The sequence below is a fragment of the Tupaia chinensis genome, unplaced genomic scaffold, assembly GCF_000334495.1.
Source record: "Tupaia chinensis unplaced genomic scaffold, TupChi_1.0 Scaffold147554_1, whole genome shotgun sequence".
NCBI lineage: Eukaryota > Metazoa > Chordata > Mammalia > Scandentia > Tupaiidae > Tupaia > Tupaia belangeri.
This window is the reverse complement of record NW_006207406.1, coordinates 1566959-1587777: the sequence shown is the minus strand read 5'-3', so window position 1 is coordinate 1587777 and position 20819 is coordinate 1566959. Positions and strand designations below refer to the sequence as shown.

General features: G+C 42.2%; 1 protein-coding gene across 11 annotated transcripts in view; it reads right to left on the bottom strand.

Moving 5' to 3' along the window:
• Positions 1–20819, bottom strand: part of CAST (calpastatin) — a 129633-nt gene that overhangs the window by 40354 nt on the left and 68460 nt on the right. For 6 of the 11 annotated variants that reach the window (XM_014584751.2, XM_014584753.2, XM_014584749.2 and 3 more), the window contains 12 exons: positions 17845–17910; positions 17176–17217; positions 13971–14027; positions 13466–13579; positions 11790–11873; positions 8204–8272; positions 7047–7145; positions 2976–3056; positions 2351–2389; positions 1772–1864; positions 1237–1326; positions 37–138 (listed from right to left, as the gene is read on the bottom strand). In XM_014584751.2, the coding sequence (XP_014440237.1) occupies positions 37–138; positions 1237–1326; positions 1772–1864; positions 2351–2389; positions 2976–3056; positions 7047–7145; positions 8204–8272; positions 11790–11873; positions 13466–13579; positions 13971–14027; positions 17176–17217; positions 17845–17910 (936 nt within the window). The remainder of the gene's footprint in view (positions 1–36; positions 139–1236; positions 1327–1771; positions 1865–2350; positions 2390–2975; positions 3057–7046; positions 7146–8203; positions 8273–11789; positions 11874–13465; positions 13580–13970; positions 14028–17175; positions 17218–17844; positions 17911–20819) is intronic. The other 5 variants (XM_014584754.2, XM_027768836.1, XM_006169860.3 and 2 more) reach the window with 1 other exon arrangement.

Sequence of the window (20819 nt, the reverse complement as noted above, 5' to 3'; positions counted from 1 at the left end):
TAACCCACAGACTAACCCACACCCCAAGGTCAGTACCTCATCAACTTCCTTAATAGAGCCGAGGTCGACCTCAGGTTCTGGCTTTCGGGTCCCCAGTGAAGCTGACAGCGCCTCAAGTGCTTCATCGCTCATTGTATCCTGTTAAAAAAGAAAAGTTCTAACATGAAAAAAAAGAGACTATCTCCTAAGCCTGAGCAATCCATTTACTTCTTTGTGAAATACACGTTTTTAAATATAAAAGATGACTTATGGATTGGAGAGTACCTTAGGAAGGCAATTGATTTAAAACATAGCCATAGAAATAAAGGAAAAAGAACTCACCAGTGAGTGAAAATGGAAGCTAAGACACTTTCCTACAATAACAGCCTTCTGTGGGGGCACACCTCAGCCCGTATTTAGCAAGCTAGAAGTATAACTATATGAGGGTAATGTTATTATTATAAAATGTTCTTACCAAAATAAAAACTGCAAGGAGTAAACTTCTACTATCCTGTCTTTCTTTTTCCTGAACATTTGTCTCTAAAAATTGTTTCCATCCTCTAGCAAAACAGCTCAGACCAGGAAGTACAGGATCCTGACCTGCCACAGCCTTCTGCGAGGGCACAACGGCTGATGACTGTAGGAACTCCCACACGCGGGTGTGGTGCTCGCCACCTCTCCCCAGTCGGCCAGATAAAAATAAACTGTCCATTCCAGGAGGGGAGAGGCAGCTCTGGTGGAAACTGCGTCTTTGCAGTAGCTTGACTGTAGGTGGGACATGTTTTCTCACCAAGCTCAGAGCTGCAGGACTGCCCTTCAGAACCGGTGAGAATGAAGTCCTAGCTGATTGCGGTTAGGAGATGGACAGAAGCCGATGCAGTAATATCCCTCTACTGAGCCATGGGGCTCACACTCCTTTAGGAAAGCAAGCTTGCAGAGTTTATGGTTTCAAATGTTCCATGTCTCTGGTTCTGCCCTTGTATGTATGGTAATGGTAAGATGGTCTTAAATCCTAACCAAGAAGACAGGGCTGAAACCATTCATGAGCATTTAGAGAAACACACAGGCTTTCCCGGAGATGATCAATAGAACCCTCAGGGGCTTCACTATTCCACACAGACCTGAGGGAGAGAGAGCATGGCTCCTGGTCATGGGTAACGCACTATTGCAATTATCTTGAATAAACTAGCTTGGGTTCAAGAAAGCAACTGAAGGCAGGTGGACCATGGTCCTCTCCACAGAAGTAATCATTTATACCTCCTCCACCTTTCTTTTCTTCTCCTGGGGTGGAGCAGCACTTCTGATAACCCCAGCGGACTGAGCTTTTAAAACTTCTCCTGTAGATTTCTGAAAAATAAAACACCAAAGAGTAGATTTATAAATGAGGGAAATTAAACTGTAATAGCCAGAACTAAAAAGTTGCTGCTCTTTTTTTTTTGGGAGAGGTTTTTTTTTGTTTGTTTGGTTTTTTTTTTTTTTTTTTTGCTGTAGGGCGCGTATGCTTGCCAGACAGACAGAGAGAGACAGAGAGACAGAAAGCGAGAAATCACCCCTCAGGCAGGATGGCCATGCTGCAATCCCTTCTCCTCCATTCTCCTCTCGGGATCTTGGGCACGCACGCACATGCGCCCGGCATGAGTTTAAGCCGCTGGGTCCAGGACTCGAACCGCGGTCTACTACGTGGGAGTCCAGCGACATAGCCATTATGCTAACTGCTGGTCTCAAAAGTTGCCGCTCTTTTAAAGAAAACTTCAAACAAGCTCTCCTTAATGACACTGAAAACCGACAATACCTCCTTCTCAGTTTTCTTTCCACCAGGGGCGGGAGAACTGCAGGTGAAGTCAGACGACAAGGCGTCGATAGCATCATCGGGCCCCATGGGTTTCTGTGGAAACAGGCATGATGATGGGGACACACGGGAATCATTCAAGGGAAAGAACAGATTGTACATCCCGCAGCAGAAGGATGTACTTTGGCAAATCCTTTGCTACCCAGTGTGAGGTTATGAGATAACCCAGACCAAAGTCTGTGTTTGAAGGGAGTAGGTACACGATAAGATTTTTTTTTTTCTCTTCCCCTCTTCTAAAGGAACTGCCTGTGAAGATATTCTCTTCCTATTGTTCTTAACACTTACTTCATCCCGACACTTCATTGGCCTCCTTCTCCTTGCCCTCAGAAAGCTACCCATTAGACCCAGGAGCTCTGGGACAACCCCTGAGCCCACTCCCTTTCTCTGAGCAGACAGACACGCCGTCTGACGTGGAGACCAGTTCAGTCATCATCCCCAGATATAGACTTTGTAGCCCTATTTCCACAACCAAAGTTACAAAAGAGGTTAATTAGATCTTAGATGGCATTTATGTCAACTCACCGAAGAGTCTGGAGGAGGTCCTGTGATGCCTTCCGTTTTCTGAAACAAATATCAATTAGATAATATTGAGAAGGCAAATTAATTGTTATGATTGACAAAACATATTGCTCGGTATGAGTTGTGACTTGAACTGGGACCTCTCTCCCAAATTTGCATGTTGAAGTTCTAATCTTTGGTACCTCAGAATGAGACCTTATTTGGGGAGAGAGTCTGGTAGAGTCTGGTAGAGGTATTCAAGGAATGGTGAGGTCATTAAAGTGAAGCCTCATTCAGTAGGACTGGTGTTCTCGTGAAAAGGGGACACTAGATGAGAGATACGCAGAGAGTAATGATGCTGTGAAGAGGCAGAGGGATAAGGTGGTTACCTACATGCCAAATAGAGAGGTCTATTTCCCTCATAGCCTTCGGAAAGAACCGTCCCTTCAGATGCCTCTGGATTCTGGACTTGCCACAAGATAATGAGTGACTCTTGTTTAAGCCATCCAGTCTGTGGTACTTTATGTCACAGTAATGACAATTTCATACGCCCCATTACATTTTCTAAATCTTAAATACTGTGAATACATTACTACAAAATTATATCCCAAAGAGAAAACAGTGAAGGAAAACTGAATGATTAACTTACAGCCAGAAGTTCCCTATATTTTGGAGGAATCGTGGATTCTTTTTTACCCAGTTCCTCTATGTAGATGGAAGTAATTGGGTCCTGGAACAAAATCACACACATAGGCATATCTTGTAATTAATATCTGAGACTGTTACATGCACGTTCTGAAACCAAAGAACTATGCCATTACTAATTTACAAACCTAGTTAGATGAACGATAAATCATCACAAAGCCAAACCTTCACACAACTCTTAAGCCTAATGTTTACACAAATACCCATATTTGATGGGCTTAATTCATATGTAATGCTAGCCACTATTCAAACTACTACAATAAAATTTATTTCTATATTACACATACATTTTATTTTCAAATGCTTTGCTATCAAATGTTTCTAATACATACAAAAATACAGTTAATAACATAGTAAATTTCTATATAACCCTAAACCCAATTCTATCAGATCTATAGTTATTTCCTCTGTAATTACTAAGAAGAAAACATCACAGACAGTGTGGTTGTCTCCTGTTTAGCTTCACTAATCTAATTCTCCTTCCTTTGTACCCAAGGATAGCCACTGAATGTTTTCATATTCACCCTTTTCAAGTTGAGTATATTTTAAAACAATGATTACATATGTAGATAACCATAAATGAAGTACAGCGGTACACTGAATATTTTCAGATGTTACATGACAGTATCATGGTATTAAATTATCCATATCATTCTGCATTATTTTAAAAATGTTTTTGCTGGGACCAGCAGTTAGCGTAATGGCTATGTTGCTAGATTCCCATGTAGTCGACCGCGGTTCAAACTCTGGACCCGGTGGCTTAAACTCACGCTGGGCACATGTACATGTGTGCCCAAGATCCCAAGAGGAGAATGGAGAAGAAGGGATTGCTGTGTGGCCATCCCCCCTGGGGGGTGATTTCTCGCTTTCTGTCTGTCTCTCTCTGTCTGTCTGGTGAGCACACGTGCCCTGTAGCAAAAACCTCTCAAAAAAAATGTTTTTGCAAACAAATAGTCATGTTGCTGCATGAATAATCCATTTTAGCCACTATAAAGCATGGCAATGAAGGTATCCTCCTGTTCTCAATCACATAAATTGTTTCAAATGCTTCTCCAGTTTTATAAAATTGACACATTATAATTTTACATTTTTATGAGCTAAAATGTGATTTTTGATGCATAAATACAATGTGTACTGATCAAATCAGAATAATCAGCATATATGTCACCTAAAATATTTATTGGCACTTTGTGTTGGGAACATTTAATATCATTCAGCTATTAACTCAAACCACAGACCGTGTGGAAGTCCAGGGACATAACTGCTACGCCATCGGCTGGCCCCATCTCTCTACTTCTATGAGGCATTATTTTTATATTTTATAACCTCCACATGAGTGACAACATGCAGTATTTTGCTTTTTGTGCCTGGTATACTTCACGTAACATAATGTCCTCCAGACGCACCCATTTAACCTTGAATTACAGAAGTTCTTCTTCATCATTTTTTCCCTTAGTTTTTAAAATTTATTCCCTCCATGAGTGAGAGTGAAAAAGAGACAGAGACAGCACCCCACGGGGTCTTCATTGCTACCATCCACCCCCAGTTTCAGCCAGCCCTGGATCATGGACACTCACATGCTCTGTGTGCTGAGGGAGGTGTCTGGATGTGAGCCTGGAAGCTCCCATGTAGGTCGGCCTCTCAGAGCACCATATTAACTGCTGCACAACCTACTTCAAACCCTTTATTGTACCACGTGTGTATTGCCAGAGGGTGCATGTGCTCATGGGAGAGAGAGAAAGCACACCCCCAGTGGAGCATGGTGATGCTACAGTACTTTTTCCTCCACCTCTCCATCCCATCAGGTTTTGGGGTGTGCATACACATGTGCCTGGAATGCTTTTCTGGGGCTGGATTTAAACTGTGGTCATGTGGGATCTGGCTCCCTCTACTTTCCTATGGGGCTGGTCTGAGTTAGCTATTGTTAATGGCTGGGTAACATTCCACTGCATGTGTGCATGTGTGTGTGTATTTATAAATGTACATTTTATTTATGCATTCATCTGCTGATGAATACTTTGGTTCTGTATCTTGGCTGTTGCGGATAGTGCTGCTGGGGTGCACATATCTTTGTTACATATCTACTTTCTTTCTTTTTTCTTTGATCTATACCTAATAGGGGTTGCTGAGAATACTGTAGTTCCATTTTTTTAAAAAAGAATTACTTACTTAATTTTATTTATTATTATTAGTTTTTGACTTGTTACAGAGTATGAGAGAGAGAGAGAGAAAGAAGGTAAGAAAGCAAGCCACCAGGCCTGGGACTTGAACCATGATCGACCATGTGAGAGTCTAGCACCTCAACTGCCATGCCACCTACTGGCCCTGTGGTTCCATTTTTAATTTTTTAGGAACTTCCATTTTGTTTTCTTTAATGTTGGTGCTAATTACATTGCTACAAACAGTGGAAAAATGTGTTCTTTTCTCTGCATCCTCACCAGCATGTCATTTTTTTCTTTTTAATAATAGCCATTCTAGGGGTTCGCAGGTGGCCTGGCGGTTAAGGCGCTGGATTCCCAATGTGGCCAAGCATGGTTTGAGTCCTGGACCTAGTGGCTTGCTTTCTCCCTTCAAACCCCTCCACTTTTCTCTTTTCTCTGGTAAGCACATGTGTCCTATAGCAAGTTAAAAAAAAAAAAAGATAAATAAAATCAAGTAAATAAATAATTCTTTAAAAACTTAACAGACATTCTAACTGGGATGAGAGGGCATCTCATTGTGTTTTCTATTTGCATTTCCCTAATTATGCGGGGTACCAGGCCCTACAGCTCCTTGTACACATAGGAAGGCTCTCCAGAGGTGGACTTCTGGGCTGAAGGCGATGCTCATCTTCAACACTCACCAACTACTGCTCTGAGTTGTCAGACTTTGGCACTTTGGTTAATCTGATAAGTGCGAAATGGCATCTCTCCAAGTTCTAATATCATTTTCCCAATAACCAGGGAGACTTTCATTTCACTTGTCTATTGACCAATTAAGTTTTCTCCTAATTTTCTATTAGGTTGTCTTTCTCTTTTAATTTTCTTGTTTTTTAGAATTATTTTGTTAACTTTATTTATTTTAAAAAATTTGACCAGATAGAAAATGAGAGAGAGAGAGAGGAAGAGAGTGGACAAGTGAGAAAGCAAGCCGCCAGGTCCGGGACTTGAACCACATTGGCCATGTGGGAGTCCAGCGCACTTAACCACCATGCCACCTGCTGACCTCTCTCTTTTTATTTTGGGAGTTGTTTTATCCTTCATCAGTTCTAGAAACAAGTCCTTTGTTATATTCACTGCAAATATTTTCATCTAGTTTATTGCACATCTTTTTTTTTAATTACCAAGGGATATATAATTTTCTTATTTTTTAAAAATTAGGAATAAAGATGAACTGAGAGTGGTAAATATGTAAAAATCAAGTGTAGGATGGGAAACACAGTGTGTGGAAATCAAATAAGTTCAAGTTCAGGACCAGCAGATGGCATAATGATTATGTGGCTGGACTCCCACGTAGTCGACCACAGTTTGAGTCCCGGACACAGTGGCTTAAAACTCACGCCAGGTGCGTGTGCATGTGTGCCCACAATCCCGAGAAGAGAATGGAGGAGAAGGGATAACAGCATGGCCATCGTCTCTGAGGGATGATTCCTCGCTTTCTGTCTCTCTGCCTCTCTGGCCAGCACGTGTACCCTATAGCAAAAATCTGTCAACAAAATGAAAATAAAAAATAAGTTCCAGCTCATTGCGCTTACATCGTGGGAACAGAAAACAAGTCTTTGTGATCCCATCGGCTGTATCCCAGTGCCAGTTTTAGCACAATCAATATATCTTGGCTGATGATTGTAAGCGCACAGCTATCACACTACGCTATTTCCACCTTACACCAAGGTGTAGTTGCTGTTGTCGAGACTGACGGTACCCTGTTTCTGTCCAAATGACAGAGCACTAGGCGTTCTTTTGCACTTAATGACCATGGCCTTTTTTGCTCTCCTACTCATCAAGTGTGCATTTTTACAGATACCGAGACAACATACTGAAACTTCTGGTCCGGTGTATGCTGCGTTATCATCTCCAGCTTCTTCAGGTGCTCCTAAGCTGTCTATTAAGTCATCCAAAGCGGCATCCATGCCCGACTGGAAGAGAAAAACAGCAGATGTGCAAAGCAGGTTAAATAGATCTTTTTATTTAAGTCCCAGGGTACAGATTTCGGGTTGGAAAGGTAAAAAGCCGCAATCTGGTAAGAATCACAAGTTCAACAAGTCTGAAGGCATTAATTATACAAACGAGTGCATATGTTCATTAAAGCTGCCAGTTCAATATACTGACAGTTAAAAGCAAAACAAAACAAAACAAATACAAAAAATTAAGACCAACTTGCTATGAGCAATAGGAGAAATGTTTGCTATTATCAGTAGTTTTATACAAAAACTCCAACATAACCTCTATACAGCAGCACCACTTGAAAATAGAATTGATTTCAAAAATGAATTGCCCTATATCCTCCCTTTCATTCATACTCTTTTGTTCACTTGCTTGCTTGAAATGTTTACAAAACACGAATTCCCTGAAGGAGAAACTTACAAGAACTGACCATTTATTCTGACAATGCATGTATAAATAAGTATGACCAATGAGAGAGAGGATGCCTCTGTCTTCTTTGTGATGTTAAGAATGACTCTTTGTAAACAATAACCTGCAACTGAAGGGAAAATAGCAATCCAGGAAAGAATTATTTAACTCAGACTGAAAAGGAGAGTTTAAAAAGCTTCCTCCTCCTCCTTTTCCTAACTACCATATTCCCACAAGAATTTTAGGATTCGCGTAATTATAGACATGTGTTTGGAGCCCGTTATCTTTAGCCTCGTTCATCTGAGACTTTCAGAAGAAAGCAGCACTTGACATTCCTTAGGAATGCCTCTGGTTAAACAAGGTGCATTTGCAGGAGATAAGCTGGAATGTGACCCCTCTGAGATGGAACTGGAGTTTTTACCGTTGTAATACAAGATGTTACAATCGTACCTGTTAAACCCACACTCTCAACCCAGACAAATCGCCTTGAAACACTAGTTCATTGAAACGGTTCTTTAAGTTTGTCTTACCTCTCATATTATTTGCTCAAAAGAAAATAGATTACTTTAAGTACGGAGCATTCGGATAAGCATTTTATGGAGAAGTGCTGCTCTCTTCATACCTTTCCAGATGGTTTATCCGGTTTGGAGTCAGCAGGTGCAGCTGGAGCTACTGACTTCTTTTCTTTTTTCTGGTGGGAGTTTAGAAAGAAAAAGAAACACTGTCTTACTTGCCTTCATAATACATAATATCTTTTAATGAATTCATTATAATAATAATGCTTTTGATCATACAATCATATACTGATCATCTGCTCTACACCACACACAATGCTATATATATATATATAGAGAGAGAGAGAGAGACAGTGAGAGGGAAAGTGAGAAATCATTCTCCTCCAGGGGGAATGGCCACCCCACAATCCTTTCTCTATTCTCCTCCTGGGATTTTGGGCACACACATCTGGCACGAGTTTCAAGTCACCAGGTTCAGGATTTGAACCACGGTCTGCCGTGTGAGAGCCCAGGGCCTCAACTGCTAGGCCACCTGCTGGGTCTGTGATGCTATGTTTTATATCTCTTTTTTAAAGAACACTTTAACATTAACCTCATTTAATGAAGAGGAAAAGCAAGGCTCAGAGATGAAGTAAATTCTCACGTTAAGGGACAGCACCAAGGTAGAGCTAGAACCCGGATTTGACTCCATGTCTGTCTGTCTCTTTCTTCACTACTTTTCTCCAGGGCCTGCGGCCCGTCTTTGTGACACTCCTGGATTCCCGCTAGGTCGCCACTTCTGGCTGCTGTGCTCTGTCTGTGCCCACACATCATGACTCCCAGACACAGTGCTGCATCTCATCTCCCGCTCAATGTAATTTCTCTGACATGGTTTCCCTCTCACCATGACCTCATTTGCTCTATCCAAAGTTGCCATAACGTTCCCATCTGCAGTTTCTATCCAGACACCACCGTCTCTGTAGTCAGACCCTCACGAGCATCTCTCTCTGATTCTCATGCTTCCCAGCCGTCACCACAAAGCACCACTGTGATTCTCCTCTGGTATGGGCCCTTCCTTCTGTCACGTCCGGCATCTCTTCTCCATTTCTCCGCAGCTGAACAAGTGCCTGCTCTATGCTCGTAGCCCCATTCGAAATCACCTTGAAACACTAATTCATTGAAACGGTTCTAGGGTCAGGGGTCAGCACTTTCAGGGCTCGGCAGACGCTAAATGGGTTTAAGACGACTGGTGATCATGTCCCACTGAGAGGTATCCATCTCCCAGCAACCATGGACACAGGGAAGGGTGTGGCTCCGGGTACCCGAATGTGCACCGCAGAGGGGGCGTGCATGACTGCTAGAGACTCTGGCAGGTCCCTTCTCCTTCTGTACCTGTTTCCTCATGTGCAAAGCAGGGATAACGCCCTGACCTCGTTCAGGGATTATGAGGATGAGATACATTAATTACCATGTACAGTGTGTGTGACCCTGGCTAAACACTAGGTGAGCACTTGCTGTGTCACTGAGGGCTAAATATGTTACTGCTCTGATTGTGGTGCTGAAAATACTGTGCAGCGCAGGGTGTGCGCCAGGGCTGGACGGCTAAACCGCTTCCAGGGTTCACCTTCCACCTCAGGCACATACTCTCCCGGACCTTCCTCCTCCTCCCTCCTTTCTAAATCTTTTTCTCCCTCTTCCCTACCTTCCCTCCCCTCTTGTCTCTGCTTCTCTTCCTCCACCCTCCTCTCCCATCCTTTTCTACCCCCAAACCATATTTGGATGGCCTTGCTATGCGTCTTTCTTTGGACACTTCAAACTCTTAAATCCAGCCTGTCCAAAAGCGGACACATCAGTTTTCCTTCCCACATGGTTCATTTTCTGACCTTGTCCACCTGTCCAGGGTCAGCAGGACTCAGGGGTAGGACTGCAAGGTACCTGGCTCCCAATTCAAGGAGGCTCAATGCTGACAGTGCACACTGCTCAAACGGCATTCTGGGGGCCTCCAAGCCTTACCGTAGGGTTACCAACCCAGCTCCCTTAGACCCTGAAGCCCTAGGTTCTCTTAGATTTTACTTTTCCTTTGCCCAGTTTAGCCCAGTGGTTCCTAAACCCTGAAGATTTTATCTCTGCAAGGTCTCTTGCACAACACCCCATTTTCTTATGCTATCCCAGCTCTGTTCTAGGCTAGCTAAACTATGACTCACAAAGACTATGAAACCTTCCGACCAACCTTCCACCTGCTCACTCTACTCGTGTCACCCCACCCACTGTGGCTGTTCATTCTTCCGCAGCTTGATTTGAATGACATCAGTCCATCTGTCTCCTCTTCCCAAGGCCACCACTGTCAGCTCAACCACTGCATGCCTGAGTCACCACTGGTGGAAGTCAACCTCAGCATCCTCCACAGCAGCACTCAACTTGTCTTTCTGGCCTTACAGCGCACCACTCACCTCTGGGCTTCGCCCACACTGGAATGCACTTTGTGCCCAGAACACACATACTTTTCAATGCCTTGATGTATCTGCAAGCCGGCAATCCAGCTCTCCTTCCATGCCCAACTCAAATAGATCTACCCTCTCAAAGCTCTTGTGGAGTCCCCAGATCAGGCAGAATTCCCCTGTCCTTGTCAAACAACTCCCTGTGGGGCTCTCTCTTAATCTGTCTTGAACTGCAGTCCCACTTGCATCATCTTCTCCCTGTCCCTAGATGGGCCAGCCTGCAGCTGGTGTCTCTTACAGAGTCAGCCACAGAGCTTTAAACATACTGCGTACTAAAATAAGGCAGATCTGATCAATCCTATTCAATGGGAGACGAATCAGAGGCAAACAAAAGTGAAGACTTGCTGCAAGTTCTGGCACAAGTCAATACACAACAGATGTCACACAGGCCTCACCCAACTTTATTGTTTAGCGTTCACTGATAACACAGGCTAGTCTCTCTCTATTGGGCTGTTGGAAAAGTCATGACATAGTTTCTGTTTCTCTATGCAAAAATGCCTCTTGATTTTTCTGACAACTCAATAGCATACAATACTCCTTTTCCCCCCGCATTTTCATTTCCATCTTTTCATCATTGCTACAATTGTTTACTTGTATCTTCAGGCTCATTATATATCCTCCGAAGTGATACCAACTCTGTATTACTAGGAGTAAAAAGGTAGAGTACTTCTCCTCTCGTATTCTCCAGCTAGAATTGAAGGAGCTCTTCAAAGGATCTAAGCAAGGCTTGCCCATGGGTCGGAGCACAGCCCACACTCCTGAGAGGGCCTACAACGTCTCCTTTGCAAACCTCCCACATTAATTTGGGCTGATGTCTTTATTATGTCATTTACAAATATCAAGATAGCTGGTGTCAGTGGATGAAAGATGAGAATAATAATTATTTAAATTCTTGTGGAAATTTCATTTGCTTTGTTTCATACCTATAAGTCTGGAAGGCAAAATCTCAGTGAACTCCCATTTTAATTTCCTTAGTATCAATACCAGGCCTTATTATGTACAGTAGGTGCTCAGTGAGTATTTATTATAAATATGAATTTAAAACTAATTTTAGTATTTATTCACCATATGTCCTTTCACTGCATGCTCTTCTTTACAAAATTTCCCCTACAATGTTTAGTTTTACCAAACAGCAGGTTATCTCAGCCTACACATCTTATGAAATAAACCTGACGGGCAGAGAGGGCCCTGCTTTCATCTGCTTACATGAACTCACCTTGTCACCTGGTTTGTCAACTGTTGCAGCTACACCAGCAACGATGCTCTCTCCACCAGCAGAAACCTTGTCTTGCGACTTAGTCTACGGGTGGAGATAAAAGATCAACAGGACCAAGTGTCTCTGAATGACCATCATCAAGATCACAAGTTTCAATGTCGCCAACATCTGCCCATCTGCCCGCGTGGACCCCGTGGTAGAGGAATGCTCAGCAGTTGTTACTGCACGTGGTGCAGTCCTGACCATCATATAAAGTTGGAATCAAAAGCCTACAGAGCCAGGCAGGCAGCACAAAGGGGAGAATCAGGCTAGGCAGGGATGGTGTGAATGAGCACAGGTACCAGGTGCAACGGCTCCTGTCAGTCACTGCCATGTGAACTCATTGTTGCCAGATATTCTGACCTTTCAAGAGAAGCTGCAAATTAGAAGATTATGTGAAATATCCTGTTTATTATTTATTTATTTATTTATTTTGAGAGGTTTTTGCTATAGGGTGCGTGCACTCGTCAGGAAGACAGAGAGAGACAGAGAGATAGAAAGCAAGAAATCACCCCCCAGGGGGGATGGCCTCGCTGCAATCCCTTCTTCTCCATTCTCCTCTCGGGATCTTGGGCATGCACACACATGTGCCCAGTGTAAGTTTAAGCCACCGGGTCCGGGACTCGAACTGTGGTCGACTACATGGGAGTCCAGTGACATAGCCATTATGCTAACTGCTGGTCCCTGAGATATCCTTATTTTAATTACTGACAACTAGTTAGCTTCCTTGAGAGGCTGACACAAGAGGATCATGACCACAGAGACACTGTCTCAAGAACTAATACACACACACACATACACACACACATACACACACACACACACACACCCGCGTGCAAGCACATCCGATCCGCAATGACAATAACAACCAGTAGAGGTCTCAAGGTAATACAGAAAAGCCAGTTTGGATTAAAATACTTTTTAAAACACTGAAGGCCAGACAAAATACATATATGGCTGCATTTAACTGGTGGGTCAAAATTTATGATCTCTGGTCTGATAACACTGGGTCATTGGAAAAGTCATGATATATTTTTCTATGCAAAAATGCATCATGACTTTTCAGATGACCGAATATATTGTAAAGAGAGCCAGTAATTATTTTCTAAGTGCTCCCAATGAAAATGTTCTCCTAGATGTTTATTCTTTTAAAATTGGACTGCTACTAAGTAAGTAACTGCGGAGTTGATTTCTGATTCCTAACTAAGTTCATCTCTTCTACAGTGAGACTCTAAAAGTGCTTTAAAACTTCCATGTGAAGAAGCAGCTAAGGACACGTCTGTTCTCCTAGTTCCTATGTACAGAGGTCCAGCAGCCAGCCTTGATCCAAAGCTCTTGTCTGGGAGACAGCAGCACCTGCTGTCCTGAAGTCACGCTGGCCATTGGCGGGGACTAGGAGAAGGCAGGGCAGCCATTCCCCTAGACCCATCTGATGTCCTTCTCAGACTCCTCATGAGCCCAAGGCTACAAGGCTATATGCAAAACCATGAAAATGATCGCATCACATCACTGTAATTCAGAATCTATTCTTCACAGTCCCATAGCTTCAGCCATACACCTCCACGTGAGTAAGGGAATGGAATCTCATTACCTCGCCGACGTTAGTGTTTTGCTAGCTGTTAAGCATTTTTATATACCTTTGGTTCTGTTGGCTTCCCTGATGTTGGCTGCTCACTTGATCTGGAGACTGCTTTTTCCTTAGGAGCATGCTTGCTTCCTGTGTCTGGTACCTGCTTGGGTGAACTCTTTGGCTGAAAGTACACACACACAAAGATATTGTTAACGAGATGGTCGTTTTAAACATAACACTGACGCTTTCTTCTGTGGAGTAAATACTGTCCATCACAATTCTGCTGTTTGTGGTTTTGAATTATGTGGATTTAAATTAGGCTGCTATAAATGTGACGAAATTTTACTTTAGATACAGAGTTGGAAATACTCCAAGTCCTTTCCCCCCAGTTCAGCAAGAATCACATGAGCAAAGGGCAAATGCCACTACTGCCACCTGACGGCACCACGTGAGTCAAAAAGCAAACACCCAGCCATCCACTGTAGGGATTCGTTTTGGATGATAAAAGATTTTCATCAAACCTCGCCAAAAAGATGTAATCTTAATATTAAGTCCTAATGAAAATCATTTACCTCTGTATGTTCCTTTGGCTTTCCCTCCTGGGATATTTTCTCATGAACCGCAGATGGCTGTCAGTGTCAAAAAGAAATTTAAAATATTCAATTACATTGGAGTCCATTATCTTTGTACGTACAAACAGGTTCAAGAAACACAATCTTTTTTTTAAATTTTATTTCAACTTTATTTATTATTATTTTTATTTATTTATTTATTTTAAATTTGACCAGAGAACGAGAGAAAGTGAGAAAGCAAGCTGCCAGATCTGAGACTTAAACCATGGTCAGCAGTGTGAGAGTTCAGCATCTTTAACCACCTCACTACCTGCTGACCCCTCAAGAACACAACCCTCATGAAACCACTGCTTCTCTTTTGAAAAGTCCACTTAGGCCCACTGAAATCACAGAACAGTCGTGTGCTCGACAACTGCAGTCCTACCAGTAGTCTCCAATAATGGCAATTACCAGAAGAATGATAAATATTTTCGTATCATCTGGAATGTTTTCAAATACATATGTATCTTTGAATTATTGGCTGTTTTTCCAAATTGGCTCAGATAACCGGGGAACTGCAGGTCTATCTACAGAGACATCGAAGGATCACTGTGTTGATAGGGGATGCTGCTCTGCAAATTAAGTTTTCTTAAATCTTCTTTCGTAAGAGATGAAGAATACTTTCTTTTCTTCAATTTAAGATTTACAAAGTTGTTTCTTTGTTACAGTAGAGAAGATGGTATCACCAGACACCTAGTTCTCTTGAGACCTGGTAGACACCGAAAGCATTTAAATGTGGAAGAAGACAATTTCCACTGCAGCTAATTCTTGACTCTAGAGAACACGATGCAACTACCCCCCTCAGGGGCCACAAATCAGATAACCCACATCTCTCACTCAGGTCACCTCACCCTCATCTCATCTATGCAGACATGCTGGGTTCCACCTCCAGGTGAAGGTAGAACAGCTTGTGGTCTGAACTGCCATGAGTCAAGAAAGCAAGAGAAGCTCTTCCCCAGGGCGCTGCCTCCACAGTATCTGATAACTAGCGCCACCAGTCAGGTAAGACTACCAAGATAAACCCAGGTGACATCCTTGAAAACACCCCCATCCCTATGTTACTGAGGTTTTGGTTCCACAGAAACATTATTCTTTTTGTTTTTTGAGAGGTTTTTGTTATAGGGCATGTGCACTCACCAGAAAGACAGAGAGAGACAGAGAGACAAAAAGTGAGAAATCACCCCCCGGGGGAATGGTCACGCCGCAATTTTTTCTCCTCCATTTTCCTCTTGGGATCTCGGGCATGCATGCACACTTGCCCAGCGTGAGTTTAAGCCACCAGGTCCAGGACTCGAACCATGGTCAGCTACATGGGAGTTCGGTGACATAGTCATTATGCTAACTGCTGGTCCCCAGAAACATTGTTCTTGATGTTCCATTTATAAAGTCATTCAACTCTCACTATCCTTTGTCCTTTCTCCTGTGTTCCTCTTGCTTTTTTTCTTTGAAAAAAAGCCAATTATTTCACATACGACAAAAATCTAGATCTGAACAAAATATCACCTGAAATATATTGTTTTCATTTATAAAATATTACTTACCTTTTAAAACAATATATAGATGTTATAAATACTATAAATATAAATACATATATATATTTATTGGGTCGTCGGAAAAGTCATGACATATTTTTTTCTGTTTCACAAAGGTCATTTATTTATATGAAGAACAAAGATCAGTCAATGATTTATTGCTCAATTTTATTCAAAGACCTTTTGCCGTCTTTCAGTGAGCTTCCTAATTCTTCATTCTTAGGAGAACCTGCCTTTATCAGTGAGAAACTGAACAAGGAGATGAACTGAATGCTATACCACACAAATAGAGTTCCGAAGAGAGCGAAACAAGTGGAAGTTGATGGCACAGGGTTGGGTGAGTGTGGTGGGTGTGGCAACACCCATGCTTCATTGATTTTGGACGGGCAATCAAAGGTGTGTGGTCTCACACTGTTGTGACGAAACAGAACTCCTTTACAATCAATGAGCTCTGAACATTTCTGGATGATGGATTCTTTCAAATTGCCCAGTTGCTGACAGTACATATTTGAATTGATCGTTTCATTCCTTGGAAGGAGCTCGAAAAACATGACACCTGCAAAATTCCATCCCATCGAGAGCATAACCTTCCTCAGATGAGCATCTGCTTTCAATGTCGTTTGAGGTGAATCATCACGCTGGGACCAAGACGGTTTGCACACCACATTGTTGTAAACAATCCGCTTCTCATCACCAGTTATCAGTAACTTCAAAAAGGATCACTTTCCTAATGTTTAATGAGCATATTACAGAAGTTTATATGTGCCCTCAAATGAACTTCTTTGCGTTCATGAGGAACCCCAATATCGAGCTTCCTTACATATCCCAGATTCTTCGGGAGGTCGTGAACACTTGAATGATGGACGTTCAATATTTCTGTAATCTCTTGTGTCATGTAACGTAGGTTTGACTCAATCAATGTCTTTATTTTGTCATCATCAACCTCGGTGGTCCTCCCTGACTGAGGAATACTGTTGAGATCAAAATCCCCAGCACAGAATTTCGTGAACCATCGTTGGCACTGATGTTCTTGTAGGGCACTGTCGCTGTAGACTGTATGCAACTTTTCACAAGCTTAACACATGCTATTCCCTTTAGGGAAGTAAAACAGTAAAATACGGCAAAAATGCAGAGTTTGGTCTTCCATCTTCAATTGGTTGTAAAATCTCCTAAACTCAGCCAAATTACTTATTTTATTTTTTAGGATGAAGCTAGAACTGTCAGCTATCAAATTATATAGCAATAACGTGGATGCAAATGACTCTAGTACTTCCAAAAATGAATTAGTACCATCTGTTGCAAAAACACATCATGAATTTCTCATCAACCCAGTATAAAATACATATACATAAAATATATATTTACATACTGTTCTTTTCCCAACTACCCAATGTATTATATGCATACATATATCATATCATATATCTTCACATATTGGATATATTGGATTGTTGGGAAAGGCATGATGTGTTTTTCTATGCAGTAATGTGCCATGACTTTCCGGACAACACAATACATACACACAAACACATTCAAAAGGTAGTCCAAAAATTACATTAGCCCTGATGTTGGAAACTCCTTATTCATTATTTACAGGAATCCAAATAATTCATTAGTATACTTAAGTAATTTACCTTAGTTGATTGTGATTTCTTTTCAGGCTCTGTCTTTATAGCCTAAATTCAGGGGAGAGGGGGAGAAGGAAGGAGGGAGAGAGAAAGGAAAAGAAGAAAGGGGGGGAAATGGACATAATTTACAAAGATTATCATGTATTTTCTTCAACCAAACTAGATCAAGAGAGGTGATTTTGGCAAAATCATCTTACCATTACACATTGCTTAGAATTTTAACTCATGAGATAAATACTTTAGCACATTAACATTCTGCCGTTCTATTCCCATGGCAGTTCACATCTTACTTCCTGCTATGCATAGCAGAAATACGTAAAGACCGATCAGTATGACTACTGATACGTAAACAACATAAAGTAAAATACCTTCATCCTTCAAAGCCAAAGGTACTGGGTTTCAAAGCCACTAATGTGATCATCTTATCAGTGAAACACACACCACAGGTTTCAGCTGCAGTGAAACGATGGGATGGGGACAGAATGGAGGGCACAGAAAACAATGAAATGTGTTTTTAATGCCAGACTGTGACTGATCGTGGCTAAACCCACAGAAGGCTGATGATGATGAGATCAGGGTGATACAGGAGACCGTGAGCTGCAGGTGTGTTAGCACATGCTGAGCAACTGAGGGCCCAGGAATAAGCAGACACCCTGGTACAATGAACCACGTCACCTGCTTTCTGTGTTGTCTCTTGTTAGGAGGAGGTGGTCCTTCCATCTGCTTGCTGACTGTCATGGCCTAATGTAAGAGCACAGCCCCAAGTATAACTTTGTTTCATCTGACAGTCAAATGAGTAACAGGAATAAACAGGGCTAAAGTGTTAATACGGTGGTCTGTTCTACTCATCTACTGTACCTACTCAGTGTGTATGTAACAACCCCTAGAAGTTGTATGCACTTAAACGTAAAGGCACCAAGCAAAAATATTCAGTTTGGGTTTACCTTTTTCTTTCTTTTTAGGTTTTTGCCATAGGGCACATACATGTACTCACTGGAAAGAGACAAAGAAAGATAGAAAGAGGGAAAGTGAGAAATCACGCCACAGAGGGAATGACTATGTCACAATCCCTCCTCCTCCATTCTCTTGGGATTTTGAGCACATACGCATATGTGCCCAGCATGATTTTCAGGCTGCTGGGTCTGGGACTTGAACCATGGTCTGCCATGTAGAAAGCCCACGGCTTTAACTACCATGCCACCTGCTGGACCCAAGTTTACATTTTTCCAATGAAGATTATAATAAATAAAATGAATTTCTGTCCTTTCCCTTCCTTCCCTGTGTAAGCGCTATTTGAGCAGTGTTTTTACAGTAATTGATTGTGCTCAAATAAGTAGTCACAGGTGATGTCAAAAGTTTTCTGGGGGGAACCAGTAGTTAGCATAATGGCTATGTCGCTGGACTCCCATGTAATTGACTGTGGTTCGCATCCCGGACCCAGTGGCTTAAAACTCACACCGGGCGCGTGTGCGTGCGTGCCCAAGATCCTGAGAGGAGAATGGAGGAGAAGGGATTGCGGCATGACCATCCCCCCGGGGGGTGATTTCTCGCCTTCTGTCTCTATGTCTCTCTCTGTCTGTCTGGTGAGCGTTGGCGCCCTATAGCGAAAATCTCTCCAAAAGAAAAAAAAAGTTTTCTGGGGACTAGCAGTTAGCGTAATGGCTATGTCGCTGGACTCCCACGTAGTCGACCGCGGTTCGCGTCCTGGACCCGGTGGCTTAAACTCACGCTGGGCGCGTGTGCATGCGTGCCCAAGATCCTGAGAGGAGAATGGAAAAGAAGGGATTACGGCGTGGCCATCCCCCTCAGGGGGTGATTTCTCGCTTTCTGCCTCTCTGTCTGGCGAATACACATGCCCTATAGCAAAAACCTCTCCAAAAAAAAAAAAAAGTTTTCTGAAATTCTGTCACATAATCACAACTTTATAAATATTTAGTGTGCAAACTTTTTTTTTTGAGAGGTTTTTGCTATAGGACGTGTGCGCTCGCCAGACAGACAGAGAGAGACAGAGAGACATGGACACAGGTATTCTTGATGGAGGGAAGATATAAAATCAGAAATAAAATTTAAGAAAACATTTTGTAAACTTTTCAAAGTAAGAATATAAATTAAACATAATGTTTCCTGCCATTTGCTTCTCTTTTATCTGCTAAATGGTAAAAGCACAACTTCTATATTTTATTCAATTGTATGAATAGTCTAAAGTCAAATATCCTCTTATTTTCTCATGTCTTGTGCTTCTAATGAAGATACATACATTCTCTACATGATAATGGCCCCTTGTCCTGCCGACACACGGTTTTGGGAAGGAAGCAAAGTTTGTGATCAAATAAGGTATCTGAAGAAATTTTAGATTTTGAGTCCCTTTACACTGCATCTTTGCTAATGAGTTTATGTTTATGCTAGTATTTTTTAAAAATTTTAAAAAATTATTTTATTTAACTTTATTTACTTATGCATCCATTTTAATTTGATCAGAGAGGGGCAGAGAAAGAGAGAGAAAGTGAGAAAGTGGGAAAGCAAGCCACCAGGTCCGGGACTCGAACAACAGTCTGTGATGTGGGAGTCCAGCACCCTTAACCACTAGTACTCTTTTTTGAGTTTATGCAAATGTCATCTATTAAATGATTAAAAAAGAAAATAAACCAACTGATATCGTGGTGTTTTGAACCTAATGAGCAATACGGCAGTCAAGATGCTACATGGGGTAGCTCTCCAATTAAGAATGTGTGCTCAGAGACAAGCAGCGTATACCTCAATGTACGTTTAAATCAGCAATTGTTAAATTTATTTCTGCTAGTAGTGGCACTGAGTATGATGATGATGACAATAATAACTAATGCTTAGCAATGGCCTCGAGGTACTAGAGGCAGTTTAAAGCTCCACTTTAATCTGTCTTCACTAGAACCCTATGAGATAGGTATTATTACTATTAACCCCATTTTGCAGATGAGAAATTGAGGCTAAATAAGTTAAGTAACTTCCCAAGAACACCCATGTTGGAGCTGGGTGCCTTGTCACTGCGCTGCATTGTCTCGCCAGTTTGACTGACAGCTGGCTCCTACTGGGTGCCCGCCGTGGGACAGGCACTATATATTTGTTTGCTCAGACAGTCTTGTGAGCTAGGAACTAACATCACCTTCCTCCAAACTCTGCAGCTAAGGAAACCAAAGCAATGCAAAGAAGGACTGTCCCATAGCACAGCCAGTGTGGAACCAGGATTCCAGGCCAGGCTGTCTGGCTCCAGTGACCACGTTACAGTCTCTCAGGGGTTTCATCCCGATTAGAAAGGGTCTGACCTTCTGCATCCATACCCAGACGTGTGGCTATCAATGCTGATGTTCCAGGGGCAAGAAATACAGAACTTAGATCTAGATACATCAACCTCTTCAGAATCAGACTGACTTTTATTTAAAGGTGTCTTTTTCTAAAAGAGAGACAAATGCTCACCAAGCTCGTGAACATCTCCAAGAGGAGGTGAGAATAAACGTTATGAGCCATCAGAAGCACATGAAGATGATTAACGAGAACAGTGTGACTGACACACCAAGGAAAGAGAAGTAAGGTCTCAAGTGGCCCTGGGTCAGCCATTGGTGGTGCTCTATCAAGCGCAGCTTATTTCTGCCTGTCTCTTTCTTCTCTGTCCTCTT